At 42.6% G+C, this 13,554-nt stretch overlaps 1 protein-coding gene across 7 annotated transcripts in view; it reads left to right on the top strand.

Annotated features, from left to right (window-relative positions):
• LAMA2 (laminin subunit alpha 2) overlaps positions 1-13,554 on the top strand; it is a 3,858,378-nt gene that overhangs the window by 1,667,996 nt on the left and 2,176,828 nt on the right. For all 7 annotated transcript variants that reach the window (XM_086927001.1, XM_086926997.1, XM_086927002.1 and 4 more), the window contains exon 15: positions 8,172-8,283. In XM_086927001.1, coding sequence (XP_086783127.1) covers positions 8,172-8,283 — 112 coding nt within the window. The remainder of the gene's footprint in view (positions 1-8,171; positions 8,284-13,554) is intronic.

The following is a 13,554-nucleotide window of genomic DNA, read 5'->3' as shown; positions in this document are numbered from 1 at the left end:
ACGTATAAACTCAGAAAAAAGTCGCTACTACATCGCCCAAATCAACCAGGCAAAAAACTCAGCAGGAGAACTGTTTCAGGTGGTTACCCATCTGTCTAATCCACCTGCCCCACGACTAGAAGGCTCACAATCCCTAGCAGACGATTTGGCTAGCTTCTTTGAGGATAAGGTTAGCTCCATTTTTTCAACTTTCTCCCATTCATCCTCTCTCCCCCCCCTGACATCACCTCCTATAACCAATAATGTCAGCTTCATATCTTTTCATCCGACTAATCAAGAACAAATCCGACATCTGGTAACTAGCACTAAATCGGGATCTCCCCTAGACCCATGCCCTCCAGCTATTCTGAATCTTATCCCAGAATCCATCTCCCCCGCGTTATCCACTATCTGTAACGCCATGTTTTCTACAGGCATCTATCCATCGGTCTGGAAAGAGGCAATCATTAAACCTCTCCTCAAGAAACCAACATTGGACCCTCTTCTCCCTGCTAGTTATAGACCCATCGCCTGCCTTCCCTTCCCAGCTAAGATCTTCGAGAAGGTAATGAATACCCAACTCTCCAAATATATCAACGACAACGATCTTTTAGACGACACTCAGTTCGGTTTCAGGCAGGGCCATGGAACGGAAACTGCACTGCTCAAGGCAGCAGATGAGATCAGAACAGCTATGGACAAAGGAGGCGCGGCGGTCCTAATACTACTGGACCTTTCCGCTGCATTTGACACGGTCGATCATGTCACTCTGATCGACCGTGTCTCAGCTTTAGGCATAAGAGACAAGGCCAAAGACCTTATCGCCTCATTTTTAGCTAACCGCCCACAAACAGTCAAGATGGGCAACTTCACCTCCCAGACCTTCTCCCTCCCCTGCGGAGTTCCACAGGGTTCCTCGCTAAGTCCGACACTTTTTAATATCTACGTGTCGGACTTGGCGAGAGTAATAAAATCCCATGGCATAGCCCTCACAACGTATGCTGACGACACCCAATTAGTGCTATCAGTGCACAATGACGGAACTTTGGTCGCAGCAAATTTTCAAGAAGGGATGAAAGCGATAAGCTACTGGATGTCATCTAACTGCCTCAAGCTGAATTCCAACAAAACAGAGGTGATGACATTCGGGAGCTTGCAGCCGGCCTGGTCCCCACAGTGGTGGCCATCACAGATGGGCTCGCCCCCCCAGCCAGTAGTCAAGGTACGAAATTTGGGAGTCACTTTTGATAACAAATTGACGTTCCTCCACCACGCCAATTCTGTGGTATCCTCTGCTTTCTTCATCCTAAAAAGAATAAAGAAACTCCTCCCCTATCTGCCACAATCCGCCGGTAAAACATTGATCAGTACCCTAGTGTTCTCCAGAACAGATTATTGCAACTCCTTATTTCTGAATGCTCAGGAAAAGGTACTTAATAAGCTCCAGACGGTACAAAATGCCGCAGCCAGAATTCTCCTATCCATCCCCAAATTCACCCCTACCTCCCCTTACATCAAAAAATTACACTGGCTCCCCATCAGGAGCCGAATAAAGTTTAAGGCACTCTGTATAGCCTACAAAACTTTGAACAGTCCCGGACCATTGTTCCTAAAAAAAGCTCTCTGCCCAGTGGAACATCAGAGAACATTACGGTCAGCATCAGCCCATCTGTTAAAAGTCCCTCGGACAAAAAAAACCAACTGGGGAGACAGATGCTTCACCATCGCAACTGCCAAACTATGGAACACTCTGCCACTCCACATTAAAACTGCCCCTACGCTACTAAAATTTAGAAAAAGCCTCAAAACCTGGCTGTTTACCTCATAAATTCTACCCCAACTGAAGTGAAGTTCTGTAACATTAGCGCCGAGACACCCGTATGGGTAATTGATGCGCTCTAAAAATTGCGATAAATAAATAAATAAATAAATAAATATACGCTCGTCATTTTGATTGTCAGGTTTAGTGCTAGGTTCCACTGTAACCCCATCCATTTTTAACATGTTAGCTTGCGTTTTTTCCAGGTTGAAGCATTCAACAAGCGTCTCCTTCTCACATGTCATTGCATTACCACTTTGAGTTTCATTTGTTGTTATAGCTTCTGTGTTTAAATGACTTTCTAAAGAGAGTACCACTTTATTCACTGTAGTGAGTTTATCAGAGCCTTTGTTTCTGTTCTTAATTTCCACTTTCTCTGTTATAGCAACTGCCATCTGAGCGTTGTTAGCTTTGTTAGCTGTATTTTTATTTCCTTGCTCGTTGGCCTCTACCTCAGATGCAGTGGGCGACTTTTGTCCGGTTAAAGTGGTTCCTCCCATCACATCAAGCACAAGCATTGTTTCAGGTACTTTGCTAATATTTTCATCTACCAAATCAGGGTGTTTTTGTTTGTCTGCTTTATCTTTAAGTAAGCTTTTGCCAGCATTGTTAGTGCCCGTAATTAGTTTTATCTTTGCAGAGCGTTCTACTAATGGCGTTTTAGATCCGCCAAACACCAGCGCTGCCATCGTACCTGAGTTATCTTGTTTTGCCGATTTTCCAATCTTCCGAGTTCATGTGGAGCGTGTCTGCCTCGATGACATCGGCTCCGTGAGCAGCTCCAGGCTGGCCGGCGATTCAAACACAGTGCGCGGCGTCTGGCGTGCGCACAGCTGCAAGGCGAGTGAGCAGGATCCGAGACCCGCCCCGCTGAACACCCTCCTCGGCGTTCGAATGGAGCACACCTTGGCGAGTGTCCAGGACCGCAGAAATCCTCTGCTCTGGTGAAGAACAGTCAGCAGCATTAGATCTTGCAGCAAAAGAAAGCCCAGTTTCATCGAGCAAGTATTCGGTGGCGGCGGTTAGCGGTAGCTCCGGTAAGCCCAGGTTTCTTTCTCTCAGCCAAATCATACAGTTCTCAGCATAGCATATCGGCGTAGTGGCGGAGCAGCTCCATGTTGCTGCCTTCACCTGGCAGCTTCAGCCCGCCATCTTGACTCCTCCCCCCGACCTCCTGCGCCACCACAGCCACTTTTGCGTATTGAAGATATTGACCCCTACCCAGATCAAACTTAGTTACTGCTTCCTCCCTGGTCAGGAAATGTTGATTTAAATACAGATCTCCCATCATTCTGCAGCCGCCCCCCACCCATCTAGAGACGGACATAACTTGAACGATCTTCCCAAATGGAACAACCGCCCACAATGGGACCACAGGGGCGTAAGGTGCCCTACCTATCGCAACCCTAACCGCAGACTCCCATGTAGAGGCCACATGCCTAATAATATACCGGAGATGTTCAGGCACACACGAGACCAACATCAGTAGGTCCGGGAGTGAATTATCCCTGTGAGTTCCCCTCAACTACTGTTTCTTCATGTTTGTTTTATTACAAGATCATGACCGACAATCTTGTCAGACCTTCCGAAGACTTTCTAGGAAGAAATATGACAGTGTAAATCTTTTACCCGCTGGGGTTAGTCTGAGCAGGCAACAAAGGTAACCTGTGAGTGATCATTAAACAAAATACATGTCTGCAAGCTTAACACAGGACATTAACAATCAGGGCAGGACTGGAAGCCTAAACCGGCCATGGCAAACTGCTCAGCCGGCCCCAAGGTAGGAGGACGGTGTTGCAGCTGAGCTGTTTTCTTGGGTCGGTTTCGGCCAATTTTGTAACAAGGGGCCAATTTTGACGGCCCCCGGTAACAAAAATTGCTCCCAAGCGGCCCAAAACCAGCCCCAACTTTGGCAGCGTACCGGGAAAATGCCCGATACCTGCTACCGCCAGTCCAGCCCTGTTAGCAATCCACCCTTAAGGCTGATAAGTTTTAACATATGTGTTTCATAATAAATAAATTAGGCCTATTGCCTTTGTTGTAACTTTTATAGAAAGAGATCAGAACTATGGCTTCTGACATTACTTTTCCCAAAAAATCAATCAGGTTTACAGCCTTTATTAGTTGTATGAGTGTTATTTAGGAGGTATAAGAATATTATTTATTTTTTTATGTTTTTAAAACAATGGCCGTAGAGGTTGATATATGAGATTTCACCCAGCTGTAGCTTGTGGACACTCTCATCATCATCATCGGGAAGACACTATGGATTTCACAGGTAAAACACCTCGGTAACCTGCTCCTGCAGGTGTAAGGGATAGTGGGAGAAAGATCCCAAGTCACACAATACCTCATCTGAGGTCCCTGTCGATGGACCTCTGGCCTCAACGGCCCATAATGCCAGTCAATAACCCTGCAAGAGGATAGCCAACATAGGAGTTTTGATAACAGGCCTTGGATACTGCTTTTACTTGAGAGGAAAATGATAAGTTACCATCAATCAAGATGTTAGGTGGGAGTAAGAGCCAAATGTGATATGGAAAAAAATCAGCATGCCAGTAGAACATATGCCTCCAAATGAGACCTTCCTTTGCCTTCAGCAAACGTCTTGATATTATTTTTATTATTGCTGAGAGACAGGATCTGATATCTTTCACTGTTTGAACACGTATTCTTTTAAATTAATGTTTCATTTTTGTTCTATCTACTGTTAACTGTAAGAGGCAATTAAGTAAGCAGTGAATGCTACACAAGTTGCAAGGTTTGGGGAACTGGCACCAGAACAAACGCATCTATGGGTTGTAAATTGGTAAATTGAGGGAGAAATCTCACTATGCCAAAATCTTTTGCACTGAAATGGAGAAATGCATATCTTCAAAGCATATAGCTGTGGAGTTAATATTAGTAATTCTATATTTACCCATACATGTTTATCTTCATGAGAGTCTATGAAGATATTTGCGCCACATTTAGTTTCACCTAACTGAATCCAGCTCTGCATTTCACGTCACAGTTCCTCATTGTGCATGCAGCATCAGCCATGCACTTCTGCTACAACGACTTGCACTGTACTCTATGGGAAATTACATTTATTTAGGATGTCAAACCCCTAAAACCATGCAAAATACATAAACAAGCCATATCACAACAGTTCAATTACACAATAATAACATATAAACTTAGGGCCATATGCATCATCAACCTGATTTGCGATTCCCAAAAAGCGATTTTTAAGAAATCACTATTTGAGAATCGCAAATAGATATGTATGTACAAAATCGCATTTTTTTGTGATTTCTTAAAATACTTTAATTGCGTTTAGCAAATTGTGAATCGCAATTAAGGAATACTTTCCCATTCATTTCTATGGGCCAGGAGGCCCATAGGAATGAATGGGAAGTTATTCTCAATTTGCGATTCGCAATTTGCTAATCGCAAATTGAGAATAATTTCAAGGGTGCAGGGGTGTCCAAAGGACACCCTGTTGCACCCCTGAAATAAGCATGGGTGCACACGTGGCGCACATACATGCCTTTGCGAATGCGAATTTCCTTGATACAAATGGCCCTTACTCTCACATCAGCATTTTAGGAAAAAAACTAAAAGTGAGTCTTAGACAATATTATTGCAAAGTCGCAGCCTCTTTTTACATCTATTGAAGACTAATAATACACAGAGACCTAGATCATCCTTATTACGTATAAAGTCAGTTAGATTGATAAAGTTATCTATCACAACTATACCGAGCAGATTAAATATATTTAGACAACGAGTAGAACACTGTCATTTTCAGACCACATATTTTCTGTTGAACTGAATAATAAATGTGCATAGACATGCAGTGCTGTAACTATATAGTGCACAAACGATAATGTCTGGAAATCCAGTTTCAGCGAATATTTATCATATCTGCATAACCAGGTATACTAGCTTAATTTGTTTTGAACCCATTAAAATCTTTGTTTCCATCACACTTCAGAAAATAAAAACGACCTTTGTTTGTTCTTTCCTAATTACTGATATATTATGAAATAGTAAATTTAGTAAATTTAGAGGTATTTAAATGTTGCTGTGTGTTAGACTTAAACTGACTTCATACAGCCGCCTTTCATTCACTTTCTGTACCCCATGAATTTTTATCACCTAGATCTCTTTCTAAACTTCTCCCACTTTGCAGTCAGATAAATAAAAGTAAACACAGTTTTGCAAATTGCCATTAATTTGTCAGAAGACATAGCCTGACATTTAGTCTTTGTCATTGAACTCACAGCAAATGTTACAAGATAAACACAAAATGTCAAGGCATCTTTATTGCTCATTCACTTTTCGAACTGCAGCACAGTTATTTTTGGGGGACTGCAGCACCTCCCCCCGCACCCCTACTTCCAACGCCTATGATAGTAGTTGCGGATCACAATCTAGTACAATATGCCAACTGTTTACAATGGTAAAGATTCAACACCTCTAAAATCCATGCTTAAGTTGACGAGGTAATATTAGTGTACTGGATGGTATTTTAATGTAAGTTTCAAAAATCGACTTTTTTCTTTATGGAACCACATACATCATTCAAATAAATGGTAGTAGTTTGGGGTTCTCTACATAAACTTCTTGAGTTGGAGAAAGTGCTCTACCAGCGTTAATTGTAGCCAAGACCACTAGTGCGAAGACATCATAAATTCTTGCTTTTATAAACTAGTTTTAATGATTTTGAATTAGTTTATACTCTAAGGCCAAGGTAATTTGTATTACTTTAATGTAACATTCTACCTTGAATGTGTTTGTACTTAATATAAAGGTTCTTTCCTTACTGTTACAAATTCCAAGGGAATTGAGCCACATTTATGTAATACTTCCTTGGTTTGGTTCGTGCCATGACAAACTCTTAGATAAAAAATGCATTAAGTCGTATCAGATATGTTAGGTTGTTCTCTGCCTAGTTTAAAATATCCGTCAATACTAGTCATTTTGTATGATTGTTAAACAATCCAGGTAAGGAAACATCATATTTGAAAGAACAAATATTCCTATGTAAAAGTCCAAGAACACTTTTAGCGTGTCTATTTTTTGCCATCTCCAACTTGCACCCCATGGACTTATAAACATGTGCAAAACAGCTCTTTTTAAGTGTTATTTTTTTGGGGCAATTTTCTTTACCTTTTTCAGGTCTCATCTGCCAGTGACCGCATGCTGTCTAGTGCAAAAAGATCTATTGCGAATTTACAGTGGGCTTACCGCCCGCCTGTTCCTTTCGATTGGTTGGCTTTATTATCACTCACATTTTCTTGCTTTATATTTGATATCTTGTCTTCCTCTTTTGGTGTTTGACCCTCCTCTGTAGCATTGCCTCCTCATGATTCTTTCGCTTGGCTGACTTGCATTGTTTCACAGCCCTCTTCTAAGGGAAGCACTTCATTAAAGTACAACTGTTTTCCAGCTCTCGCCCTGGTGCATTTTTCCCCTGAACAAATTCCCTCCACTGTGTCCCTTTTTTTGCTCTCTCCTTTATGTGTTTATTTCTCATGGGGTTCTCTCACCCTACTCCCTTGCTGTATGTTGCTGTTTCCCTTTCCCACTTCTCTACCCAGTTGCTCACTTTCGGGTGTGATGCTCATTCTCTTTGCCAAGACTTCCCCGTGCCAACGCCCCCACCCTGCCAGGCTCCGATTTGTTGTCTCCATCATGTGCTTCTCCCTCACTCTCATTGTTTTTCTTTTCCATGTGTACTGCTTTTCTCCCTTTCCCCCCCACTTCATCCTCCATTGTGCCCTCACAACGGTGATCCCTTTTATATGTATTAAAAGAAAAACTGCGCCTGTGTAGTTATGTAGGTGCACAATTGCGTTGCGAAGCATGAAAGCCTACAAAATGAGGCGATCAAGAGTGGTCACGTCATCACGTCTTTTTAATATTTTTATTTTTAACATACTGACTTTGCCTAAGCTTCTTTTTTTTCTAGGGTTTGAACACCTCAATAATTCTATGTATCTTGTAGCCTGGCGTCTGTGCATAATTCTGGAGGCAGTAATAAGCATGACATTGATTCTTTGAAAGTCATTTGATTGTATTCATGATGGGGCGTGATTACATTAACATAACATTTCATAACTTTGTAATAAATATGAGCTTTGTGGGAACTGTGCGCCATAATATTGTTCACAATCATATCGTCCCACACAAACATCATCCCACTGGGTGTACATTTTCTATTATTAACTTGGATGGAGGGATATTTTTTGCCACACGATCTTTATCCATGATATTACAGTACCATATCTCAGGGTCTTACTTTGTTAGTTACTTAACGTGGAATGGTTTTTTTTTTTACATCTGCATTTTTTTTATGCGGTTCTGTTTTTTCATTCCGCCCTAGATTGAGCTCCGTGAGCCTCGACGTAGCAGACCCGTCTTTGCTAAGTGGAGAAATTGCTCCGGCAGTTGAGATTTGCAACTGTCCTCCAGGGTACAGCGGAACTTCGTGCGAAGTGAGTATTTTGCTGAATGTTGTCTTTCTTTTAGGTCTCAAACCAGAGTTGACTCCCAAGGCCTTTGGATCAGACGAATAACTGCCTTCGTCTCTGATATAAGTATTACAAAAGCAATCAGACGCATGGTAAGGCGGTTGCAATAGCAATAGCTATAATAAAGCATGGTGCTTGCTTTGAATTCTCTGACAAGCTTGTTATAGACAACCCAGCAAATAATTTAGCTGTATACCGTTATAAATGTTGTGGGAAGGGCCATCAGCGCCAACAGTCATTGCCACGTTTTAACCTAGCACTGTCACTTTTATCTGAAGAACAAAACGCGACGGCAGATTTCTTCCACGTATATATATATGTGTGTGTGTCCTCAACATGTTAAATAATAGCTGCGCACCTGACTATCCAGTGCTGTTCAGTTGACCTTGTTGCCATGTCAACTGGACAGTACTACAATAATGTTTTAAAAGATTTTCAAAGCTGTCGCTTGTTGAAGAGACAAGTACTGAATGTAGTTGTGTTGTCATTGGCTTTGGCCAATTTACAGCGTCGTTACTTCGATGGCAACTTCCACGGTTAAACATTTGAAAATCAGTCCAATTTTTACCCTTTTCAGATATGAAAAACCTGCTGTCTGATGGATAGCAAATAGTTCGAACGGATGTAATGTTATTACATGCTTATTCATTGGTATTTTTACATATCCAACACCTAATTATCAGGTAATGAACGAATACCTGAACATAGCAAATGTAGGAAAATGACCCAGAGAAGTAACTAAATTAGAACATGAGGCGAATGTTTTAGAGAAAGTTTGTATATAGTGAAGGACGTAACGTTGTCGGAGCCTGATGAAGGGTCCTTAAAAAGTTGGACCCAAACGTAAGTATGAATTGCAGGAGATGTGGTGCAAGCCTCATGTGGGCAATGTGTTTGGGTACATATCTTTGGAGCACAGAGGGAACGTTTAAGTTCTGTTTTCTTTCAGCACCTTTTGATTTGTAGACTGTTAAAGATCTAGGGACTTATTTACAAGCCCCTTGCGCCACTGGTACTCCCATATTAAAATGGACACACCAGCAGCCCCCTACAGTTGTGCTAGATACCCACGTTGGCTTCGGTACATTATGCTGCTTTTCAGAACTTGCTGATTTGTGGGCTGTGAAGCAAGTTTTGAAGAAAAAAAAGTTCAGCAGCAAATGTAACTCTTTATAGGCAATGTGATAAATGTATTTTACATATCTATTGAGCATGATGGCAGTATGCTGAATGCCCTTCATTGCGGTCGATGTAAAAGTATTGATCCTGCTGAGCTAAACTTTGCCTCCAGATAGCCGGTCCAGATGGGGGAGAACCACATTTAGGTTGTTGTTTGAAGTTGGCTTTGCAGAAGTAGGGCCAATTTCTCTTTTCATATTTATCAACTGACTTCCAAACTGCTTTGATCTACTAGGCAATGTGGGTCTTGAAGGAGAGGTCGTTGTTGAAGGCATATCTCCGCAATGTGTTATCAGTAGAGAGCTATCTGTGAATCCACCGATTTTCATCTGATTTTATTGGTGGCTGAAAATTTCAGGCATGTTTCCATGTCATCAGCACACCGATAGAATATAATGCTGTTGTATTTGAACTAATTTCCAAGTGACATCCATATAGTGTTGAAGATGATGAAGAGAGGATCTAGCCATGGTGTGCTCCTCAGATGGCATGAAGTCTATCTTATTGTGAGGCACTTGTTTGGTCAAATTGTTACTGGTTTGAAAGGCATGAGATGAACAACCCAAGAAATGAGTCAGACATACAGCTTTAATCTCTAAAATCTGTGATAGCACCTAAAGGTTAACTGTGTCAAAAACTGCAGAGAGGCTGGGCAGGGCTAACATAAAGTTGTTGCTATCATCAATCGTGAGCAACCACATCATCCACCTTCTGAATGTTGACAGTATCTGTGCAGCATCAGTAACTGAATCCAGACTCATACTGATGCACCACGTGATGCTGGTTGATCTGATTGTGCAGTTGGATGGGGATCCCTTTCTAGATGATATTTCCAATGATTAGTCCCATTTTGAATGCATGGAAAAAGTTGCATTGAGGGTAGGAGTAGCTGACCATGGTAATAAGGCATGAGGGATTTCAAAGTGGTTGAGGGTAGAATGTAGTCCTTATAATGGGACATTATGAGCTCCGACGAAGGTCATGAAGCCAGTGTCTGAGATTGGCTTCAGTTGTGTCCACTAATATTTCTATAATATGCATACCTCCACAATGTGACACATTCCAAATGTTAATGAAAGGTGACCTTCAGTTATGGTGGTATGGTGTCGGGCCATAGCTGGGAAACGGTTTAGGTTGACTAGTCTATTATATGATGTGCAGCTGCAGTGCAAGCTGGGTATGCGGTCGGTCTCGGTCAGGGCATTACAGTGAATTTGAAGAACTAAGGATTGGCATGCAAGTGAAGGGCTAAATTATCTGGTTGCAATGCCATGTTGAGTTTGGATCCTTCTTAGTGCAATGCCGAAGTGGCACTGCAGAGAAGTACATGCACTGAGACCCAAGACTTATCCAGAGCAATCAGCAGTAGCGGTCGGTGGTAGGAGTGCTGCCGGGCAGTGACGTGGGGCGGGAAGGGGCAGGGTGGGGGTAGTAAACTATGGAATAAGGCCAAATACAGGTAAGTAAACATAAAAATAAATTAAATGAATTTCATTGCGCGCACTGCATTGCCAATGCGATGCAGTGCACACAACGAAACTCGTTTTATTTATTTTTATGTTTACTTACCTGTATTTGGCTGTATTCCGTTGTTTACTACCCCCACCCCACGTCACTGCCCAGCAGCACTCCTACAACCGACCGCTACTGCTGATTGCTCTGGATAAGTCTTGGGTCTCAGTGCATGTACTTGTATGCAGTGCCACTTGGGCATTGCACTAAGAAGGATCCAAACTCAACATGGCATTGCAGCCAGATAATTCAGGCCTTCACTTGCATGCCAATCCTTAGTTCTTCAAATTCACTGTAATGCCCTGACCGAGACCGACCGCATACCCAGCTTGCACTGCAGCTGCACATCATATAATAGACTAGTCAACCTAAACCGTTTCCCAGCTATGGCCCGACACCCTAATTCTACTTACTCCATCATCATCTAATTTGAACATGTAACAAATATGAAGGCAACAACTAATAACAGAAGTTCAGAAAGGTAGATGTATAACAAAAGAGGATAAATGTACACCCTGTGTGGAGGGAATTCACTTTAATTTAGTCAATAATGGATACACTTCTGTTGAAGACTACGTGATGTTCTCTGAAGCAACTAAAACCCACACATTGTTTTATTATTCACAATCATTAGTACCTCTTTTCCATTTGAAGCAGTGAAAATAAATGGCAAAAGTCCTACCATATGAAATGAAGACAACTTGGCTTTTATGATGATTCTCATACCACATTTGCCATTGCACATCCCAGTAAGGATTTATGGGCATATTCAGAAGCTATATTTGTACTGTGTAGTGCTACTCACACTCTACAAAATGCCACTCAAAAACCAACAGCTGAAGCCCTCCACCTAACATTTTGGTGTGGGGATCTCGACCACCTTAACAGAGATATCCTCACATAGAACTATACATGTTTCTTACATTTTCACACTAAACATGAGAGGGACCAGGTGGAAGGCTGAAAAATAAACTACTGAAATAGGTGAACAAACTATACCTTGCACCCATGTCATTTACTGACCGGGACCTCACATAATCCATCACTCATAATATATTAACGGGCATCACTGATGACATCTCAAATGACACCATTAATGGCATCACTGATACTATCTTCAAAGACATAGCTATTCACATCACTTTATAAACCCTTACATCATGTAAACAAAAGGCTGTTAGTAAAAAGCCCATAGTCATACACAGCATAGAGATAGTGGGGGATATTCTCAAGAATGTATGATAATTATCGCAAAATTAGCTTAACGCAACTTTGCACATCGCAGTCTATCACGGGAAAATAACGCTGCGTTATTCTCAACAGAGTGGTACCATGCGATAGTCTCACGCTAACGCGTCAAATGACCGCGATAAAATTACCGTGACAGTAAAAGAACGTGAAACACAAATGCAAAAAAGTTGCAATCTGGCTAACCGCGATAAAAAAAATCAGCGATAACCAGCGACATGCCTGCAATTCCCACGTGGCATGCGGGAAAATTCTCTATAAGAGCACTGAAAAACACAGACAAATTAATTTAAACTGCATAACACCAGGGAGGAAGCCGGAGCAGGTACAGAGGACAACCAGAACCCCACAAGCCCCCTGGAGGACCAGCCTGGGACCTCAGGGTCCTGGAAGGGCAAGGGGGAGTAGATGAGGTTCAGTCTTCAGGAAAACAGGATCATCATGGAGGTGATAGAACACCACCAACAACTGTTTGTCACCACCAATGTGTCATTGGCAAATAAAAATGCAATATGGCAGTTCATCCTGGACAAGGTGAATGCAGTCCGAGTAAGGAAGAGGACAAATGGAGAGGTCAAGAGGCGCTAGAATGATGCGAAGCAAAAAACCAAGAAGGAGCTCGCTGACAACCATCATGCAGCAATACAGACTGGAGAGGAGGTGGCAGTCCAGCGGAACACCAGGAGCTGGATGAGATGGTGGAAATGGTGGAAATGGTGTCCACAGCCATCAGTGGGGAGACGGTGGCAGGAGTTAGGGGTCCGGACACTGCTCGACATGACCTGACACAACAGCAACAGGGTGAGTACCGAACAGGGACTGGGGGAACGGAGTAGATGGGCACAATAACACACATGCACAATTAAGTAGAGCACATTGCACACCCACAATGACTCTGGATCATGTCCCTGATCCCCGTGGCACACTGCAGCACACTTACAAAAAGCAAGAAGGCCCCTGTTCACCATGGGCACAAAGGGGTCCCTCCCCACACAGCACCAATCTCACAACCAACCTATGTACACGTGTTAAAACTAGCAAAGCTGCGTGGCTGTGAGCCACACTGACAATGCAAGTGACACTGCATGACGAATAGCATGGCTACAGTCCAAGAATCATGACATGGTGCACGCCACGACACTGAAGTGGCTGAGTGTGGAACATGTCTGGAAAGGATCAGGTCACACTCTGACGCATCCACGTGTACAAACAACCCCTGACGACAACAACACTTCTGCGGATTAACCGTGCCCCAGAGTCCAAAATCCGAACAAGAGCCAAAATTAGCCAAGTCCG

Source organism: Lissotriton vulgaris, chromosome 6 (assembly GCF_964263255.1).
Source record: "Lissotriton vulgaris chromosome 6, aLisVul1.2, whole genome shotgun sequence".
NCBI lineage: Eukaryota > Metazoa > Chordata > Amphibia > Caudata > Salamandridae > Lissotriton > Lissotriton vulgaris.
The sequence above is the reverse complement of the archived record's forward strand: the minus strand, read 5'-3'. Positions and strand labels throughout refer to the sequence as shown.